The sequence below is a fragment of the Chrysoperla carnea genome, chromosome 1, assembly GCF_905475395.1.
Source record: "Chrysoperla carnea chromosome 1, inChrCarn1.1, whole genome shotgun sequence".
Classification (NCBI taxonomy): Eukaryota; Metazoa; Arthropoda; class Insecta; order Neuroptera; family Chrysopidae; genus Chrysoperla; species Chrysoperla carnea.
The window spans coordinates 60,245,823-60,264,992 of NC_058337.1; the positions used below are offsets into that span (position 1 = coordinate 60,245,823).

At 29.8% G+C, this 19,170-nt stretch overlaps 2 protein-coding genes across 2 annotated transcripts; one reads left to right on the plus strand and one right to left on the minus strand.

Moving 5' to 3' along the window:
- Positions 1-2,940: 2,940 nt before the first annotated feature.
- On the minus strand, positions 2,941-8,706 carry LOC123304932 (STAM-binding protein). Its single transcript, XM_044886486.1, has 9 exons — positions 8,404-8,706; positions 8,073-8,340; positions 7,238-7,449; positions 7,000-7,083; positions 6,739-6,916; positions 6,484-6,621; positions 5,373-5,485; positions 4,310-4,409; positions 2,941-3,254 (listed from the first exon to the last, which is right to left on the minus strand). The coding sequence occupies exons 1-9, from the start codon at positions 8,562-8,564 to the stop codon at positions 3,195-3,197; spliced, it is 1,314 nt and encodes a 437-aa protein (XP_044742421.1). The 5' UTR covers positions 8,565-8,706; the 3' UTR covers positions 2,941-3,194.
- Positions 8,707-13,393: 4,687 nt separating this feature from the next.
- On the plus strand, positions 13,394-18,368 carry LOC123306048 (odorant receptor 94a-like). Its single transcript, XM_044887916.1, has 7 exons — positions 13,394-13,468; positions 14,381-14,642; positions 16,961-17,207; positions 17,310-17,409; positions 17,743-17,847; positions 18,061-18,216; positions 18,292-18,368. The coding sequence occupies exons 1-7, from the start codon at positions 13,394-13,396 to the stop codon at positions 18,349-18,351; spliced, it is 1,005 nt and encodes a 334-aa protein (XP_044743851.1). The 3' UTR covers positions 18,352-18,368.
- The last annotated feature ends 802 nt before the right edge of the window (positions 18,369-19,170 follow it).

Consider the following 19,170-nt stretch of genomic DNA (forward strand, 5'->3'; position numbering starts at 1 on the left):
GTGCCTTTGAAATTAACATTTTTCGTTTGAACTATTTTCCTCGATTAAACTTATTTTTAGGGTTTCAAGCATATGTCAACTACAAAATTAAACCCTATATATTTTTCAATGCCTTTTGCGATGGCCCATAACTTTTATAACGTCAAGTAAATCAGTGCTTGAGTTCATGCAATTAAATTTTGAGCTTGGTTTTATTATGTTATTTATTTCGTAAGACAAACCTTTAATTGTCATCCAGCCACGCCATTGAGTGTGTATTATTGACTGCTCAATGTTAAGAAGTGATATCTCATTACATACACTTCTGATTATAATAGTAAAACGAACGTGTCAAAACAATGATTAATATAAGTAAATAAATAAATTGACCAAAGTTTAAACAGTCTGATATTTTTATTTCATTAACAGTGTATTCAGCTAAAGATTTGATTTTTAAGCCCCATGGACAATGTGCGATGAGACATTGAGAAACAATCTGGGTCTCGAGCTTATATTAAAGTATTTTTTACACTAGGATAACCAAATCGAATATTCAGTAATTCTTGATAATAAAGAATGCACAATAAAGTGAACCTAATTTATCTAATAACAGGAATCTCAGTACATCATAAAATATATCTACGTTTTTTTTTTCATTTATTGGACTTTCCAGCTAAGAAATAATCTCTCTAGGAGTTTAAGGAATATTGCGAGCTGTAGTTTCCAGTGGCAGATTTAGCAGGTGAGGAAAGGAGCAGTTGCCCACTGAGCCCCGAAATAGAGCTCCACAATGGGGCCTGAAGTGAATTTTTGAATACCAAAATAAAGGTGGGAAATGAAAACTTGAATAAAAAGGCACGACAAGGAGGCACGAAGTTCATTAACGAAGGCTCAAAAAAAGAGGAAATAGACAAGTTTGTAGGAAAGGGCATCACAAGAGGGTCACCAAGTTGATTAACGAAGACTAAAAAACCCTATTTATAAATTTTGCTCAATGGGCCTTTTTCCTTAAATCCACCACTGATAGTCTCGCTGCCTGTGAGTGAATTATACGAAGTTATCAGGACTCTTAGTCGGTAATGTAAGTAAAAATAAATGCTTATGCATATAAATAGATAGATACACACATCTGAATGTGCGAGTAAAAATCAATATGTATATGTATAAAATTTTTTTTTAATTTTTATGTTGTTTTACTTTAATGTTATTTTACTTTATATGTTTTATATATACTGCACATCAGGCTGTCAGGCTGTTTTCTCTCGCTCGCCAGATAGGCGCCGTAAATTCAGCCACGGGCGCTTACGGCTAGGCATAGGAGGTTTCATGTCCTATTTTATATGTTCTTAGTCCAACATCTTACAGATTGCTTACCTTTATTTTATGTGTTATATGTTGGTAAATTCGTTTTAAGCAAATAATTAAAAAAAAAAAAAAAACAATAGATTAAGCAAGAAGCAATCGTTTTCTTTAATCATCGTAAGAATACAAATCTACAAAGATGCATAAAATATAATTTATATTTACAAAGTGATTTAACAATTTTTTATTATATAAAATTCGATTATTCTTCAAAACTTTCCTTAAATGCAAAAAACAAAATGATTGTGCTTATTTTTTCTTTATTGTATAAAGAAAATATACACTAATGATTATTTAGAAATGCAACAGAAATTGTTACCTACTGTAATAAATTGCTTTTAATTGACAATGAATGGTTAGAGTTTAGTTCAGATGTTAATACCGATCTTGATTTCATGGGTTCTCATATGCCATCATATCAGTCGCTTTAAAAACCACTTTTGATGTTCAATTGTGTGATAAATTCGAAATAAAACAAAAATACAGCTCAATTAGAATTAGACTAAATTATAATAGATAGAAGACAAACAACAAAGAAAAGTTTTTCTTTTACTAAGGAGCACAAATTTAGTCATTTTCTTTTTCTACAATAAACTTTATTCTTTTCTGTTATAGAAAATATTATTTAATAAAAAATTTTATATATCTGTAAAAAACTGTTTTATGACTTACGGCACTAGCGTTGACATTTTATCATGAATCGAGTATTTTCCAAAATTCTTAAACCAAACCCTATTATTTTTGTATACTTTATGTTGCCTCTAAATAAAGTTAAGTCAAAAAGTTACGTTTCTATTGAGGCAAAAACGATCAACACGTAAACATGTAAATTTTACCGAAAGTCGAATTTCGCCCAGGAGTCAATTGTGTCAATTTTCATTACTTGTGATGACGTATGAAGACGTTCGGCAACATCTGGCTACAAAATATGATGCTTAGATGTTACTCGTTGTTCAATTGAAGTAGCACTAAACTGATATTCATTCTAAACAATGTATTTTACTTCAATACAGCTCATAGGCGCTGAGTGTTTAAAATTTGCACTCTCTTCAGACTATAATGCCTTAACTAATTAGAGCGAAAAGGCTCGTACTTTCCCTTTTAATTTTCACTCCCATTTCCGCATTTCTGAAAACAATGTACTACTAGCATAGGAGTTTCTAGACTCTATGACTTCGAAACATTATTACATCAATTCGAAATACAGTTGCGGTTAGAAAAAAGCATTCATTCAAAATTTAACATTGTAAAAATTTTAGTCCAAATTTTTTTTAGCGGAAATATTTTTAGTATGGACAAAAAATAATTTCATATGTGTAAAATTTAGTGTGTGATGAGGGATAATAAATAGTATTTGAACCATACAGCAAATTTTTTAATTATATAATTTTGCAGTTTTTTTTACTGAGTATATAATAAGTAAGTTTTTTTAAATCGTAATTTAATATTAGAATTTTTCAATTATTTCTAAAATAAATTCGATATTTCTTTCCATCCCTTTTAAGTTATAAAAAATCAACAATAATCGAATCACAATAATAAAGTGAAATATATTAATATTTATTATAAATAAATACTTTTTTTGATAACTATCTAATATATAAAAACCAATTTTAGTAAATTCATTATTTACTTCTTTTAAATTAATCACTGTTATCACATAAGTGGCTTTGCCGGTGGAAATCACACATTTGAAAGTGATCAGAAGACACATCACACGTACACGCATTGAAGTGTGTAATACATTTTAATTATTTATATTGTGTTACTTAATTTTCTAGAAACAAAAATTCACAATAAATTCTAAACAACAAGAAAAGAAACAAAACAAATAATTTTTTTTCGCCAAAATATTATCGTAAATCGATGATTTGTACAAGAGAGCCATTATCCATTCGTGTATGATCAGCAGTCTGCAAATATATTATTTTTATAATATAAATAAAAATAATTAATATAATACAAATATTTCGCGCTAGTTTTGCTGTTTACTCCAAATTTTAATGAGTATAATTATAATAATACCAGTGTATCAAATAGAAAATTTGCTTATGGCCAGTTTAACGTTTTAAAAAGAAAGAAAATATTACACAGAATTTGCGATGTAAAAAGGAGTAATTTTTATTCGAATACTTTATGAAATTAAAAATAAATTGTTAGTTATTTAGTTTTAAAAACAGAAGAACGTGTTTGTTCGTTCATATCTTGGAGACGAGAATAATTTTGAAAAGATTTATAATAAGGGGGAGGGGGGTAGCTTACGATAGGAAATTAACAAACCAAAATTATATTTACTATTTTAAAGAAAATTTTTAACTAACTAACTTCCAATAAACCGTTTAAACAAATTTTACAAATTTTTAAGTCCAATTTCAAAATTTTCCATCCACTTTCATCAATTTGTATAATATGATAATGCTATTTTCTCGACAAGCAAGAATTTTTAATTCATAAATTATTGCACACCCTGTAATCTAATTCAACATTGGTGTATGGTAATCTTTTTTTCATCGCAAACAGACATTTTTGGTCTCCCTTTTGACTCCATCGATGAGCATACTCTATGCAAGGAATTTAGATTATTGCAAGCTGAATAAAATAGGTCGTTAGGTTCTATGAAGCGAATTAATGTATGTTACCTTGCGTAAGGTAGCACACTTGGGTAAAACATGAGGTTTCAATATTCAAACTTTTCTTCTCTTGGCTTTATATTTCTTTTCTTTTCAGGAGACATAAAATCAATAATAGACTAGAAAATCCTCGAATTAATTTAGTTAAGAACTAGACAAGATCAGTTTCTATTCTCAACATTCAATTTTTAAAAGTGAGTTCATTGATTCATTCCTTGAATTTATGATCCAGATTTTCTTTGATCTATTTGTATTCACATAACTGATTATTCATTTGGAGTAAAGAGTAAACTTAGCGGTATTTTCTTCTACTAAAAGCTAGTATCAATAAATGTTACCAGAAAAATGGGTGGATCTTGAGGATGTGGGTGAAAACCAGATTGTCTACATTCCGAAATCAAATTTAAACCATGCGTAGTTAACACAAATATGCCTGTTCTGAAATTCACAAAAATTATCAAAATTTGTGTTTTCTGAATTACTTTTAAAGGGAGTGCGATTTATAGACCAAGTTAATTGTCATATGGATAAGGTCGTTTTCAGTTATTGCTGAAAAAACAACAAATTATACTAACATCAATGAAATGTGCATTCTCATGATGGCGTACGAGTTTTCAAAATTAAAATACTCGGTTTTTCCACATGTTTAAGAATAATTCAAAAATTCCCTGACCACATGTAGTATAATAATACAACCCTACAACTTTTTTGAAATCCGTTACGTGCGTTAATCCATGGAAGTGTACAGTCTCGTCTTCATATGTTAAGTGGTATAATGTGTTGAGATGTGGAAAAAGCTATTAAAAGTATTATGTAAGAGGGAATTTGATACGAGGGCTTGAAAATAATGTTATCTGTACCGCCTAAATAATTATTGGTTCTAAAAAATTAACTGGAAGTTCGCGTCTAATTATGCCGTGTTTTAATATTATAAATCACAAAAATGGAAACCATAATAGAAATATTCTTAACGACGCTATATTGATAGTGTGTGGATTTCAGCGTTATGTGGGAGAAAGTAGAACTAATTTAAAATGACTACGATAGGAAATTAGCCCAGCTGTTTGATTGAATGGCTGAATATCGTTCAGGCTGCTTGAATGGCGCCATTTAGAAAAAAGGCTAGGCTGTTAATTGAACGGCTAATTATGCTAGTTGCCTGCGACATATACACCATTATATAGTATTTCTATATTCTATAAATTTTGCGACAATTCTAAATATTCCAGTTATATAGCCTGGCCATCATGAATTAAAGGTTAGTACATATACATAAGGTTACCACGTACACATAAGGATATTATAAGATTAGGTTTTGGATGACCTTGAATCGCACATTTAAAATCTTTTTTCCATTTTATCATAGTCAAATATTAAATATACAAAACAATTTCTACTTACTCATGATATTTTGGTGCGCAGACAATTGCAATTGCTTCTGGCATCATGATTTGATACGAGAATTGTGTGTGAACATCAATACTAGATAAAAATGCTGTTTGAGATGGATGTGTCTAAAAAGAAAATTATAGACATAATTTGCAACATATTAATAATAAGTCAATGTAATTGAGTGTCTATATGTCAAATGTGACAAGTTTAACTTTTAAAATGGCATTTTTTATGAAACTTCAAATGAGATCCGTATAATCTAGAGCCTAGATAAGTTTCAAAAGGATTCTAGAGCATTGTGTTTAATAAAAGAAAATTGGATTATCTAAAGCTCTCGAAAGACATTAACTTGAATCAGCCAAGTTTAAGTTGTAGTAGTTCGCTAAGCCAATATTCAATTTAAAATATTCACACTGAGAAATACAAACCCAAATACTTCACGAAATTTCTAAACAAATTCTTCCTAAATGGCTTAAAGTAAAAGACTTAAAACTGGCTTGGCTAGAAAGTTGAGATTTTCATTTTAGCTAGATAAGATCTCAAAGAGAATCGCAAAATATTTTAGAATATACGTTCCATAGAAAACATACTTTTATCTTCAATCCATCATCGAATAGAATGATAGTTTTTATACCCTATATATGAAATAAATCAAGGTATATTAAACTTAGTTCCAAGTTTGTAACGTTTAGAAATATTGATGAAATGAATAAAATTTTGGCATAGTTGCACATAAAATCACCTAATTAGGTCATTTCTGTTTGCTCGTCTGTCTTTGAGTACAATAGCTTGAAACGAAAGGAATGATCGAACTGAAACTTTGATAGAGTGTTCAGGACGTAAAAAGTGACTTTGAATTCGTAAACGAGTAATATAGCATTGTTAGGTCACGGTCATGGTCCGTAGGTCATACTCCGTTATTTTTTAAACTTATCTTGTTAAAAATATTTAAAGAAATGATATTAAATATTGTCTATTTATGAATATTTCAATTAACTCAGTCAATTGCTTATTTTCACATGTTGTTTTTTTAAATTCAACAATTTGTGAGTGACGTTTTGATACTGCATAATTAGATACTTAATTTTTCTCCTCGTTTATTAAATAAATTCTTACTTACATGAATCCATCCAAGGGTAATCAAATTATGCTGATCCTGATAATCAAAAATTTCTTCTTCATTGCATGTTGTGCACGTATCGGAAGTACCTTCCTGTTTAGATATAATTACATGAGTAATAATCAGTTGATCTCGTTCCTAAAAATGATACAAATATTAATAATAACTGTATTATATAATAATACTGCATACTAATAATTTGGTTTTTGAACAATACTTAATGATATAAAGTTTTTTGGTACGTAGGACACTTACCAGTTTTCCAGCAAGTACACCGCAAGTTTCAATATTATTAGAAGTATTTTTGTGTGCAATACTTAAAAACATTCCTACTAATTTGTTTGGTATAACAATATCTCGATTACCGGGTTTCTGAACGGATGGGCTCAGCAACGAAGCTGGTTTTAGACTTCGATCAACATCAGGGATTCCGCTAAATAAATAAACCAAAATTATCAATAAAAAATTAAAATTGAAGATAAGTAAACTTATATATAATAATTTAATTATACTTACGGTATCGCTAATTTTAAATCAGGTTTGTCACTTATACAACTTGGATTTATAGACCCTTTACAGGAAGGGTCGGTGGAAAGAGGTCTGAAAAAACAATAACTTAAATAAAAAACACAATATTCAATTATTTTATATATGTTTTTAAAGGAAGTGTTTTTTAAGTTAACAACACTCTTACTCAAACTTTTTAACGATTACCGGTAAATTTAACTGAATGTATATAGTAAAAAGTTCATACCTTGGTTCCGAAAGATATGGATCTGGAAGCGGGGCAGATGGTAAACAGGCTGATGAAATGGAATCGGGGTATTTAACATTTCCGATTTCTGGTCCAGGTACAACTTGAGGCCAAGTGCGATCTTGTATTAAATGACTTTCATCATATCTTGAATTATCTTTTATTGGCTTAGGTTTAGGAGCAACCTTTTTGATTTCGTTTTCTTTTCTTTTCTGTAATAAACAATTATATCTTTATATAAATACTACACCAGCTTTCATCTGGGGGCACAAAGGCTACAAAAAAATGATAGATATATTATAAATGATTAAAATTATTCAAATGCAATCCAATGAGACTCTTCAGATTTGCGTTTTTGATTTAAAGGAGAATTAGTTATGTTTTAAGGATGTTTTAAGTTTTTGAAATAACTACAAAATTAAAAATTTTGTGTTGAACATTCAAGTCATAAAAATTTTAGTTAGTTTCAAACGTTGTCTTGTTTGTATTTTTACAATTGCACAATTCGCGGCAAGCACTAGTAGCAGTAGGCACTACAGTCTACTTCCAAAAATTTTGTTTGTAATAATTTTTATTTTTGGATGTTTCTCTGCCGAAGCGTGGGTTTCAACGAAGAAATTCTTATTTTATTCCTGTCCACATATTTTTGTTTAATATTCCCACAATGGCAGCTTAAATAACAATTTCAAAAACAACTAAGTCAATTGTAATATAAAATATATAGCACTTAAAAAGCAAACTATTTTGCCCAAAATTTAACTGTAATAACACTTTTTATGCATCTATTAACTTTGGACTTTATAAATGCAATTAAAAAAATGCTTGGAAAAAATACCTGTTCCTCAATAAATTTTTTATATTCTAAAGTATATTTCTGCAGCAAAATTCGTTTTAATTTCTCAGCCTTTGGTAGAACCTCACGTAATTTTGTTGCATTGGTAGCTTTCGTACTAACAGGCACTGATCCATATTCTGGATGTTCACGAATTTTTTCTATGAATAATGTCATAAATTTTAAATAAAGCACATAAGCATTTTCTAGACTCCCTTCTTCCATATATACATTAGCCATTCGTACCATTTCCAGACCTGATCGATAGTACCTATAATATAAAATAACATCCAGTATAATACCGTTTTAAAAAGTCTAATTGTTGATCACATACCTATGTGGAGGTACATTGGGATCAATTTCTACGGCATTACTATAATTTGATAGGACTTTTAGGCGTTCGGTAGGCTCTAATATTACCATGTTATTTGTGTTATATTTTGGTAATGTTAACTGAAGTACTGTTTTAAGGTTAGACTCATAACTCATTGGCATAATCAGTAAAATGAGTGAGATGACTTTAAAAAAACTTAAAACAGACTTTCTTTCATAATATATTTCAAATTTTACCCAAAATTACAAGAAAAATTATTGTGACTCATACAAATTATCAATTGATGAACTGACAGCTATTATGACATTATTAGATAGTGAAATAGTTTAGCATATTTTTATAGATGGCACTGTGAGATCAGAAATTTACTTGATAACAGATTACCCGCGTAGAACAAATATTATTTTTTTTTAAATATAAATTTTCTCGAGTATCTCGAGAAATTTGGAAATTTTTAATAAAAGTTATTTTCAAATTTTTTTTGTGCTACAAATTAAGATTTATAGATGAGATCAATTAAATCAAATAGTAAATTTTTTGCTTTAATAAAATGCACTAATAATAATAATAATAAACAAATCAACAATAAATTAAAAAAACTAAACTCGGCTGGTCTAAATAAAAAGTAAAGAGTAGGAGAGTATTTCACTTTTTATAATTATTGGGCCCCTACTAGTTCCCAAATGTACAACAGTCTTTAATTAAATAAAAAATAATTAGTAAAGATAACTATAACAAATGAAACCAACAATTGACTGAGTTTATTGTTGAAATATCCTGTATAGAAAGTGTTGAATGCATATTTATACCATGCATATATGTATTATGCAAGGTATACTAAGTTTAGTCCCAAGTTTGTAACGCTTAAAAATATTGATGTTACCAACAAAATTTTGGTATAGGTGTTCATAAAATCACCTAATTAGTCCATTTCCGGTTGTCCGTCCGTCCGTCCGTCTGTGGGCACGATAACTCAAAAACGAAAAAAGATTTCAAGCCGAAATTTTTACGGCGTACACAGGACGTAAAAAGTCAGGTCGAGTTCGTAGATGAGCAACATAGGTCAATTGGGTCTTGACCTATGGGTCCGTAGGACCCATCTTGTAAACCATTAGAGATAGAACAAAAGTTTAAAGGTAAAAAATGTTCCTTATCAACAAATAAACAACTTTTGTCTGAACAATTTTTTCGTAAACATCACTGGTTACCCGTGAGGGCGCAAATTAGGCGTAAATTGTATAGTACGTGCTATATAAATTGTATATACATATATGAAATTCCTTCAGGCGAAGACTTTAGAAAGATTTCACATGAGATTTTTTTCATAAAAAGTCTGGTGGGTGAATAACTAAACTAAATATGCATATTATATATCAAATGCATGGTATAATATTAATAAAACAAAATATTTTATAAATTCTCTCTGATATAATATAAATAAATTATTACAAAAGAATCTTTATAAAATATCAAATTAAAGATTGTGACATGAACTTAGTTTATGGCCTTTGATTTTGAAAACTCTTTGGTTATTGTTGAGATATAATACCGAACTGTTAATTAAATAATCAATAATTGTAGGTTTTTATTTAGAAAAAAATAATTATCATTAGAATGACAGAATTATATATTAGATATTAATTATTTTAAAAAATTTTGTAACAAATAATTATAATATATATTAGCCACAAGACGTCCATATACATACAGAGTATTGAAAAATAAGTGTAGAAAATTTACTATCGGAAATTTTTTAACTGTGAACATCATTTTCCCCTTCGCTGTGTATTTTAACCATAGATATAAAACCAATTTTAACTCTTTGTGTATTCTAGAGTCTAGACTATATGTCCTCGAATGTTGAGATTTTGTATTTTTATTATTATTGTAACATCTAACAGAGCACCTCCCCGTTAATTGTTCCTTGCACGTAGCAGCGATACAGAAAATTTCCAATATCTTGTTAAATCAACTGTAACATAGTTGCACATCCCCCATTCTCAACTTACTTATATTCGTTTATATTAAAGCAAATATTGGCAGGTGCAGATCCAGCCTTCGAAAAGGTTGTGACCACAGTCAGCCGAAAACCGGCCAGATGCGAGTCGAAGTATGAACTCGCCCATAATTGATATAGTGCATTCCTATAAAGGAGATGTTTACAAAATATATGACGCCCTGGCCAAGATCTTGTACAGTGTATAATTCCACATCAGCGAAGCCGTGAGGCGAACATGGGCGAACACGCGTAGTAAATTAAAAAACCTGTAAAATGTTAGTTTTTTCGCTCACGAAAATTTCAAAAGTATATACGTCTTTGTTTGCACAGCACTGTGCCACATTTAGTAAAAATGGATATTACGTTAGTCAAGTACTATAGTTAAGTCACGGTCTAGCTTTTTGGAACAGTCTATATAGAGGTAAGCATATAAATATTAGAAAATTATTTTGTAATTAGCTTTTATTAAGCTTATAAACATCAAATAATTTTTACTTAATCTTTAATTAAAATTTTTAATACATTAAGGTTATTTGTGTCTTTACTTAATTATTCATGGCAAAAATAATTAATAGGTACCCAATGATTTAAAATGTTGCATCGATTAAAAATCAAATTTTATGTGTTATTTTAAAAGCTTATAAAAGCTTTCAAATCCCGTTTACAGTATATAGTATATACAAACAATGTGATATGTACTTAGTTCATTTCAACTAATTTCAATCACGATTATAATTTACAAGTGTAAATTATAAACAATTTTTGATTATCAAGAAACTTTCGTAGGTAATATATTTATTGATATTTATACACATTTTTTTTTCTTTTAAAAGCTAAAAAAATGTAATAAAATACAAAAAAGTGTTACAAAGCATCCAATTTTCTTTAGAGAATAGGCAATAATCAAATTCACCAACAAAAAGGGAATTGTATAATGTCGTACATTTTATCGAAAATAAAATTCTGAATATTTGTGTCAAATGAATTGAAATATAGTGTTTTTTGGACTTTATTTATCTAAGAAAATGATGTGCTCTCCGATGTTTAATTTTGGTGGTGTTTACGTATCTTTTTACATAAACACTTTGCCTGCTTTATCGATCATTTATGCGATTTGTACTCTATAAAAACACAAAGCTTTTGGGCAAAACGAGTAGATAGGCTTTATTTATATTTGTGTATGCTTTTATCATTTATTATTATGTATTATTGTAGTAAATTATACACATTACACTACAACTTTTGTATGAGAGCTATGACGTGATTTATGAATGAAATTTATTTTTTGGCATGTTGATAGACACACAATATTGTAGTTTATACTTTCTTTCTACTTTTTATTGCAAAAAATATTTTATTTGATCCAAGAATGATTTTTATCAGCTTAGGCAATGTTTTACAGTTATGTTATATCCATTGCTAATGTTTAATATACTCCAAAAGGGCTCTCATGTAGGGCAAAAGGGTTTTTTTGATTGCTTTGTTATTTTTTAAAATAAATAAATACTTGACATACGTGACATCGTCTTTTATTTCAAAGCTTAATTTATATAGAGAGAAGTATCATGAAAAAGTCTGTTTAAAAGAATGGGTAAAAAACACGAAAGGAAATAAGAAAATAATAATAATAGTATCATAAGTTGTTGTTTATTCCTTTATGATGTACATAATGTGAAAAATTTTCCAAAATCAGGAGTATCCTTCAGAACTTCTTACCATTTAAAAAGAAAAAGGAAATTTGGCTCTTACATAACACGTAGGCATTGACAGAGCCGACCAAAGTTTTGAAAGAGCCAAGTTCTTATTACAGGACTAGAACCGTAAATTAACAAAAATATTTATTTTTATATTAAATGTTTTATGAAGCTCAAACTTTGGATATAGTCTTTACTTAAATCTAAGAAGCTTTAACAAAATTAGAAATCAATTGGAGATCAGTCATTGTGGCCTCCTTTCAACCAATCTCCACTAGCATTTTGAGTGACATTCCAATTATTTGGACAAACAGAATTCGCTTCTGTATAATAAAATGCAAGTTTTAGGGTTTACCCATTACACATAACTATGTTTTTTTTATACTTGCCCGTATAAAAAACGGGTCCGTACATGTTAATTATGTGCACTTAAATTATAATATTATCTCGCTTCACAGACGATTAAAAAAGTTAATTTTTAAGTAGGTATACAGTTTGACTGTATTTTAATTTTATCAAATTTTTAAGTGGGTTTACGGTCAAATTACTCTAAAGAGGCGATTTCTTGTGCAAATATTTTAAACATAACTTTAGAAACACTTTTTATATCGATATCCAAGTAAAATATATTATTTTATTTCAGTTGTTAAGAGTTCTGCTAATAATGGAACTTCGCCAGTCCATGCATAACATAGTTTTTATATTGAGATTATGTGGTGGTTTCCCACCACTGAAAGAATCAAAATGGTATAAACCATATTGGTGTTTTTGTGGAACAGTAACAATTGTTTGTGGATTACTTTTTGTATTCTCCAATTATTACAACGTAGTTTTTGCTACTGATTTTGATGAAATTGCTAACTCTTTGTATATAAGTATTGAGCATTCAGCAGCATTAGTAAAAATTTTCAGTTTATTATATTTCAATGGCTTAGTAAGTACTTTAGAAGGACTGCTTTTTAAAACATTTGTAAGATATGCGATTATGAAATGTTTTGATTTATGGAAGCGGTTTTACTTTTATGCATTAATGCTAGTCCAAAACAACGAAAATAGGCACAAATATTAAATGATTATTTAACATTGCAAAAAATTGAATGGATTATATTTACTTTGCGATTTTATATACTGCCTGTTACTTGTTTATTTTCGTTGTTGTTTAGTGTTCGCCGAGGCATTGAATGACTTACAGCAGGAAATATAATATATAGGGTCACAGTTTTAACTTTTGAATCTTTCCAAAATTAAAAATAAAATTTCTGCCTTATTATTTAAAGTTTTCAATGATTTTCTTAAAATGGATATTTTGGAAAAAATGGATATTTGGTGGGAAATGTACTTACTTGCTATATCAGGTCTACATAATCATATGGTCAGGTTTTTGCGTTGTTAGTACTTGAAATACTTATACCCACTTCGGATACGATATTTTCTCAAGATCATGTTTATTCATATTCTTTAGTGTTTGATGTCATCAGAGTCGCATTGGTTGGTGGGCGTCCTGAGGTTAATTCGTATCGAGGGCCCCAAAAAAGATATAGGGACCCATTTTCAGATTTTAAAAACGTAGTTTTTGAGAAATTATCAACTATCTTAAAAACAGATTTCTCAAGCGGTCAAACCGGGGTGGATATGTAAAGGTAGTAAAATAGAGAATGGAGTTCGGAATAATTTTTAATGGCAAAGCCTTCCTAAGGATGTAGGAAACAAACCAAAACTTTTGACTAAGAGCTGTTAAAACCGTTTTCCCTTATCTTCCCCCTAATTTGACCAAGATTAGAGTTCATAGGGCCTTGGTAATTCAACGAGTTGAAGCAATTCATTGCCCAGGGTCGTTTCTATATCTTCTGGGAAACAAACAACAAGATCTTTTGTAAATGAATCCCTAAATGAAAAGTAGAATCGATTCTCATAAAAGAATAGATCACTATTAAACTAAAAAGCAAATTTTCGTAGAGCAAAACTTCTATAGACCAAGAATATTTAAGCCATATCCTTGGTGGAAAAAATATTTGAAGAAAGAATAAGAAATTCTGAAAAGTCTTAGGAACTTTGAATTTCTAAACGTTTTCTGACTAGTATAATTTAGAGTTGTTCAGAGTTCTTAATACTTTTTTAAAGTTTCTAAGACTTTTTCAGAGTTTCCTAAGACTTATTAAGACTTATTATTTTTTCAAATATTTTTTCCACCAGGGTACATAAAGTTCTGGAGGTGTATTTACCAATGACATTATATACTGGCTAACATTGGGACAGTTAATTTAAAATTCATTTTCAATTTTAGATGAGACAAATGTTTGATGTACTTGATTCGAAATTATTTAATACAAAAATTGATAGTCAAAAAAAATATATTACTGCAACCGCATCGACAGTTCGCAAAAATACTAATATATTTGTAACTGTAACCACACTTTCACTTATCAATTATGTTGTATCACCAATTTTGTTGGGTGCACGTGGTACATTACCGTTTCCCGGCTATGTACCGACAGCAGCTAAATCAACACCATATTTTCAAATAATTTACGCTTGCCAAGCAATCGGTAAGTAACTCATTAGAAATATGTCTGGGCTGCACCAAAACCAAATAGTAAGTTTACATTGAGCTTGAGGGCCGAAAGCGTCAGTTGGACGGAAGCGAGAGTGCAATTTGAATATTTGATAATGGGGTTTAACCTCCGTTTCTCTGACATATACGCCAATAACAGAGGCCACCCACATCATTATTTGTGAATCTTTATTTATTTAATTACAAATTATATTTACAATTACATTTTTGATGTGGGTGGAGTCGGTTACTACGTTCTTATCCAAGCGACGACAATGTGATCAATTCTGCACTCCCATTAATTATAATTGTTCACACTGCCGCTGCCTGGATTCGAACCCACAACCTAAGTCTAAGTAAACTAACGGTCTATAACTAATGCCTTAGACCGCTCGGCCACTTAGGCTTATTTGAATATTTGATTAAGTAATACGCAAGAGTTGCTCGTACTGTTTTTTTTACGAGTAGATGAGCAGATCTTACTTTATGCACGCTTTTTCGTGCAATGGTAAATTGCTAAATATAAATTTAAAAGGCTATTTGAACAAACTATAAGATTTCACCTCAATCGGATATTGATTATACAGATATCGCTATGAAAGACAAATGGCGGTATTTGTAGGGGATGGTTTATTATAATTGTTGTAGTTGCCAAAACCTACTGGAAAATGTTTGCACCATCCAACTAGGCCCGACGCAATAGGAGGGGTGTTTTAAGTTTAGCGTGTGCATTTGTGTATTTGGGTGTCTGTCTATATGAACTGTGGTATCGTAGGTCTTAAATGGATAGACCGATTTTGTTTAAAATTAGTTTTAATTTTTTTGAAAGTTCATTCGATCGAGCGTTCTAGCAATGTTTTAAGAAAGTCTCTTATGTTCGGAGGGATTCCCATTGAAAAAAACTGCAATTATCAAGGTTGTCAGCACGTAACAGAAAAACGAAAATTTTTTACAATCTGCCAATGATAGAGGACATATACATAATGTTTGATTTACATCTAGGCATATAAATATCACGAGTATGACAGAGTATATGCGTTAAGCAATGCATCTAAGTAAGAGGTATTATAGGTGTTATATGAAATTGCAAAAGTGACTTGTATCGTGGCTTTTATCTGTTGTAGTTCATCTATTCAACTATGAAACTCTCACACTCTCCAAGTGCTTACGACTACCTCAACGCATATTGAAGCTTCAACACATGTATATAATACCTCTTACTTAGATACATTATTTAACGCATGTATTCTGTCATACTCGTAATATTTATATGCCTAGATGTAAATCGAACATTCTGTATACAGTAACAAGCAACAGAAAAATGTATAAAATGCCATTCATAACGAATTAATGCATTGTTAAAAATTAACTTTTGTTTATACACTAAATACACTAAAAATTGATTGGCAGATGGTTTTCTCGTGTACAAAGTTTAACATAACAATATTTTCCTTACAAACTTCCATTAGCTATGCTAAAGTTCGTACGCGAGAAAACCTTCTGCCAATCAATTTTTAGTGTATTGAAAAGTATTGCCTTTTATTAAAAGGATTTGCAGACTGTAAAGAGTTTTTGTCTGAGTTTTGCAAACAAAAGTAATTTTTAACTGCATTAATTCCTTATGAATGTTATTTTATACAATTTTCTGTTGCTTCTGGCTGTATATATGTTCTCTACCATTGACAGACAGTAAAAATTTGATTATGTTTTTCTGGTACGAGCTCGCAGTCTATAAAACTACTATAATTATACCATGCATATATGAAATATGCAAGGTATACTAAGTTTAGTCCCAAGTTTGTAACGCTTAAAAATATTGATGCTACCAACAAAATTTTGGTATAGGTGTTCATAAAATCACCTAATTAGTCCATTTCCGGTTGTACGTCCGTCCGTCCGCCTGTGGGAACGATAACTCAAAAACGAAAAAAGATATCAAGCTGAAATTTTTACAGCGTACTCAGGACGTAAAAAGTGAGGTCGAGTTCGTAAACGAGCAACATAGGTCAATTGGGTCTTGACCTATCGGTCAGTATAGGACCCATCTTGTAAACCGTTAGAGATAGAAGAAAATTTTAAATGTAAAAAATATTCCATATAAAAAATAAACAACTTTTGTTTGAAACATTTTTTCGTAAACATCACTGTTTACCCGTGAGGGCGCAAATTAGGCGTAAATTGTATAGTATGTATATTATATAAATTGTATATGTATGTGCAATGTGATAGAGTAATCAAAACTATTTATGCATGGTTTTTCAACAATTAACTCAGTCAATTGTTTGTTTTCACTTGTTTATATAATATTTTCAGTTGTTTGTTGTGGTGCAACATTGAATATAACAATTGATCTTTTGATAACCAGTTTTATGGTGATTGTCTGCGGTCAATATGACCTTCTAGGTGATTCTTTTACAAATATGTATGAGATCGCAATTGATAAACTTAAAAAAGATCCAAATTTTAATACCGCTGTAGTTACTGGCCTTGACGAAAAAGTTGATTCGCATGTTTACCAGGATTTGATTGTTAATGTAAAACATCATTTACAAATAATGGAGTAAGTGAATTTAATTATAAGATTTTCTGTTTCCCCGGTCAATCGTAATAATTAATTTCACAGTGAAATTACTGTCCAGAATATATTTTTTATTTCGTTTAGTTTTGTAGCTGAAATCGATAGAGCATTTAAATGGAGTTTGTTTGCTCAATTTAGTTGCAGTTCCTTGGTTCTCTGCCTTAATATTTACTATTTATCAACAGTATGTATTTATTTAATATTTTGTATGAGTATATATTTTTAGTATATGCATTTATTTTAAAAACTAGCATCATTTCGAACTTTATATATAGCTGAAATCGATAGAGCATTATCGGTTTTTCTGCCGATATTCACCAATTTTCTTCTTGAATTTTCAAAGAAGCTTGAAGCTTTGATGAAAAATTTCAGCTGGTCTTTCCCCTTCAAACCAGACTTTATAACTTTGAAAAATATAAAGAAATTAGAAGGCAATTATTGATGATAGCAAAGCATTTATTGAAAACTGAAAATAATACAATTTCATTTATTGATTAAAAAAAATATTTTATTTCAGATGAAAGAAATGAATTCTCAAGCTTCGGCAGTAGTTTCATTTACCATAGTTGTGTTAATACAACTGTTTCTTTATTGTTGGTACGGAAATAAGGTATATTTTAAGGTTAGCATTTTAAAGGTACGGACAAAGCTCCGGCAAAATTTGTAGGTCAAAATTGTAACCATGACCAGAATAGGATATTTAAAGAAATTGTATCAGTTCTATCCTAGATAATTGCAAACTCTAGAAAAAATACTTTATGAAGTAATAATGCCCAAACTACTATTTTCTAGATAGGAATACCACCCCTTTGAATTTTCTTGTATGTTCTTTTAGAGCATGGATTTTACCGACGACATATATATGTCGAACTGGCAAAAGTGTGGCGCCAAAATTCGCAAAGCGCTTTGTATAATAATAAATCGGGGCCAAAAACCAATAAGCATAACAGCCGGTAATTTTATACCTGTCCGATTAGAAACATTTATTAGTGTAAGTATGTGTAAATGTTATTTAAAACATGTGTAGTGACCTTTAATTTATGTATTTTTATATTATGGTGCTTAGATTGTAAAAACAGCATATTCAGCGTTGACTTTACTACAAAATATGGATGTGCAGCTTTAAATTTTTTTGATGCAGCCATGGACGATGATTTTCATTAATAATAGTAATGCATGTAATTACCTATCTCCGTTTATAATCATGCATTATAATCATACTTTTAAAATTAGCAGTAGTTATGTATTAGATTATAAAAAATTAAATAATTGGTAATAATAATATTGAATTCAAAATTTAAGAAAACCCCGTACACCAAAGAAAAACATTTAACAAAGTAAACAAACAATTGACTGAGCTAATTGTTGGAGTACCCTGCATAAACAGAGTTGAATATCAGTACTTGCATTTTTTTAATAAATTAGAAAATTTAAAAAACAAACACAATTACGATCTTTTGATCACCTTTTTGGTTTTTGGAGTTTTTATTACATGTATATATGAAATATAACAAGGTATAGGTGTTCATAAAGTCACCTAATTAGTCCATTTCCGGTTGTCTTTCCATCTGTCTGTCCGTCTGTCTGTCAACACGATAACTCAAAAACGAAAAGAGATATCAAGCTGAAATATTTATAGCGTGCTTAGGACGTAATAAGTGAGGTAGAGTTCGTAAATGAGCAACATGGGTCAATTGGGTCCTGGGTCCGTAGGACCCATCTTGTAAACCGTTAGAGATAGAACAAAAGTTTAAATATAAAAAATGATCCTTATAAAAAAATAAACAACTTTTGTTTGAAACATTTTTTCGTAAACATCACTGTTTACCCATATGGGCGCAAATTGTATAGTGTGTAATATCAGTTATGTATGTGTGACATGTATGTATGTGTAATGTGACAGTGTAATCAACACTGTCTATACATGATATTTCAACAATTAACT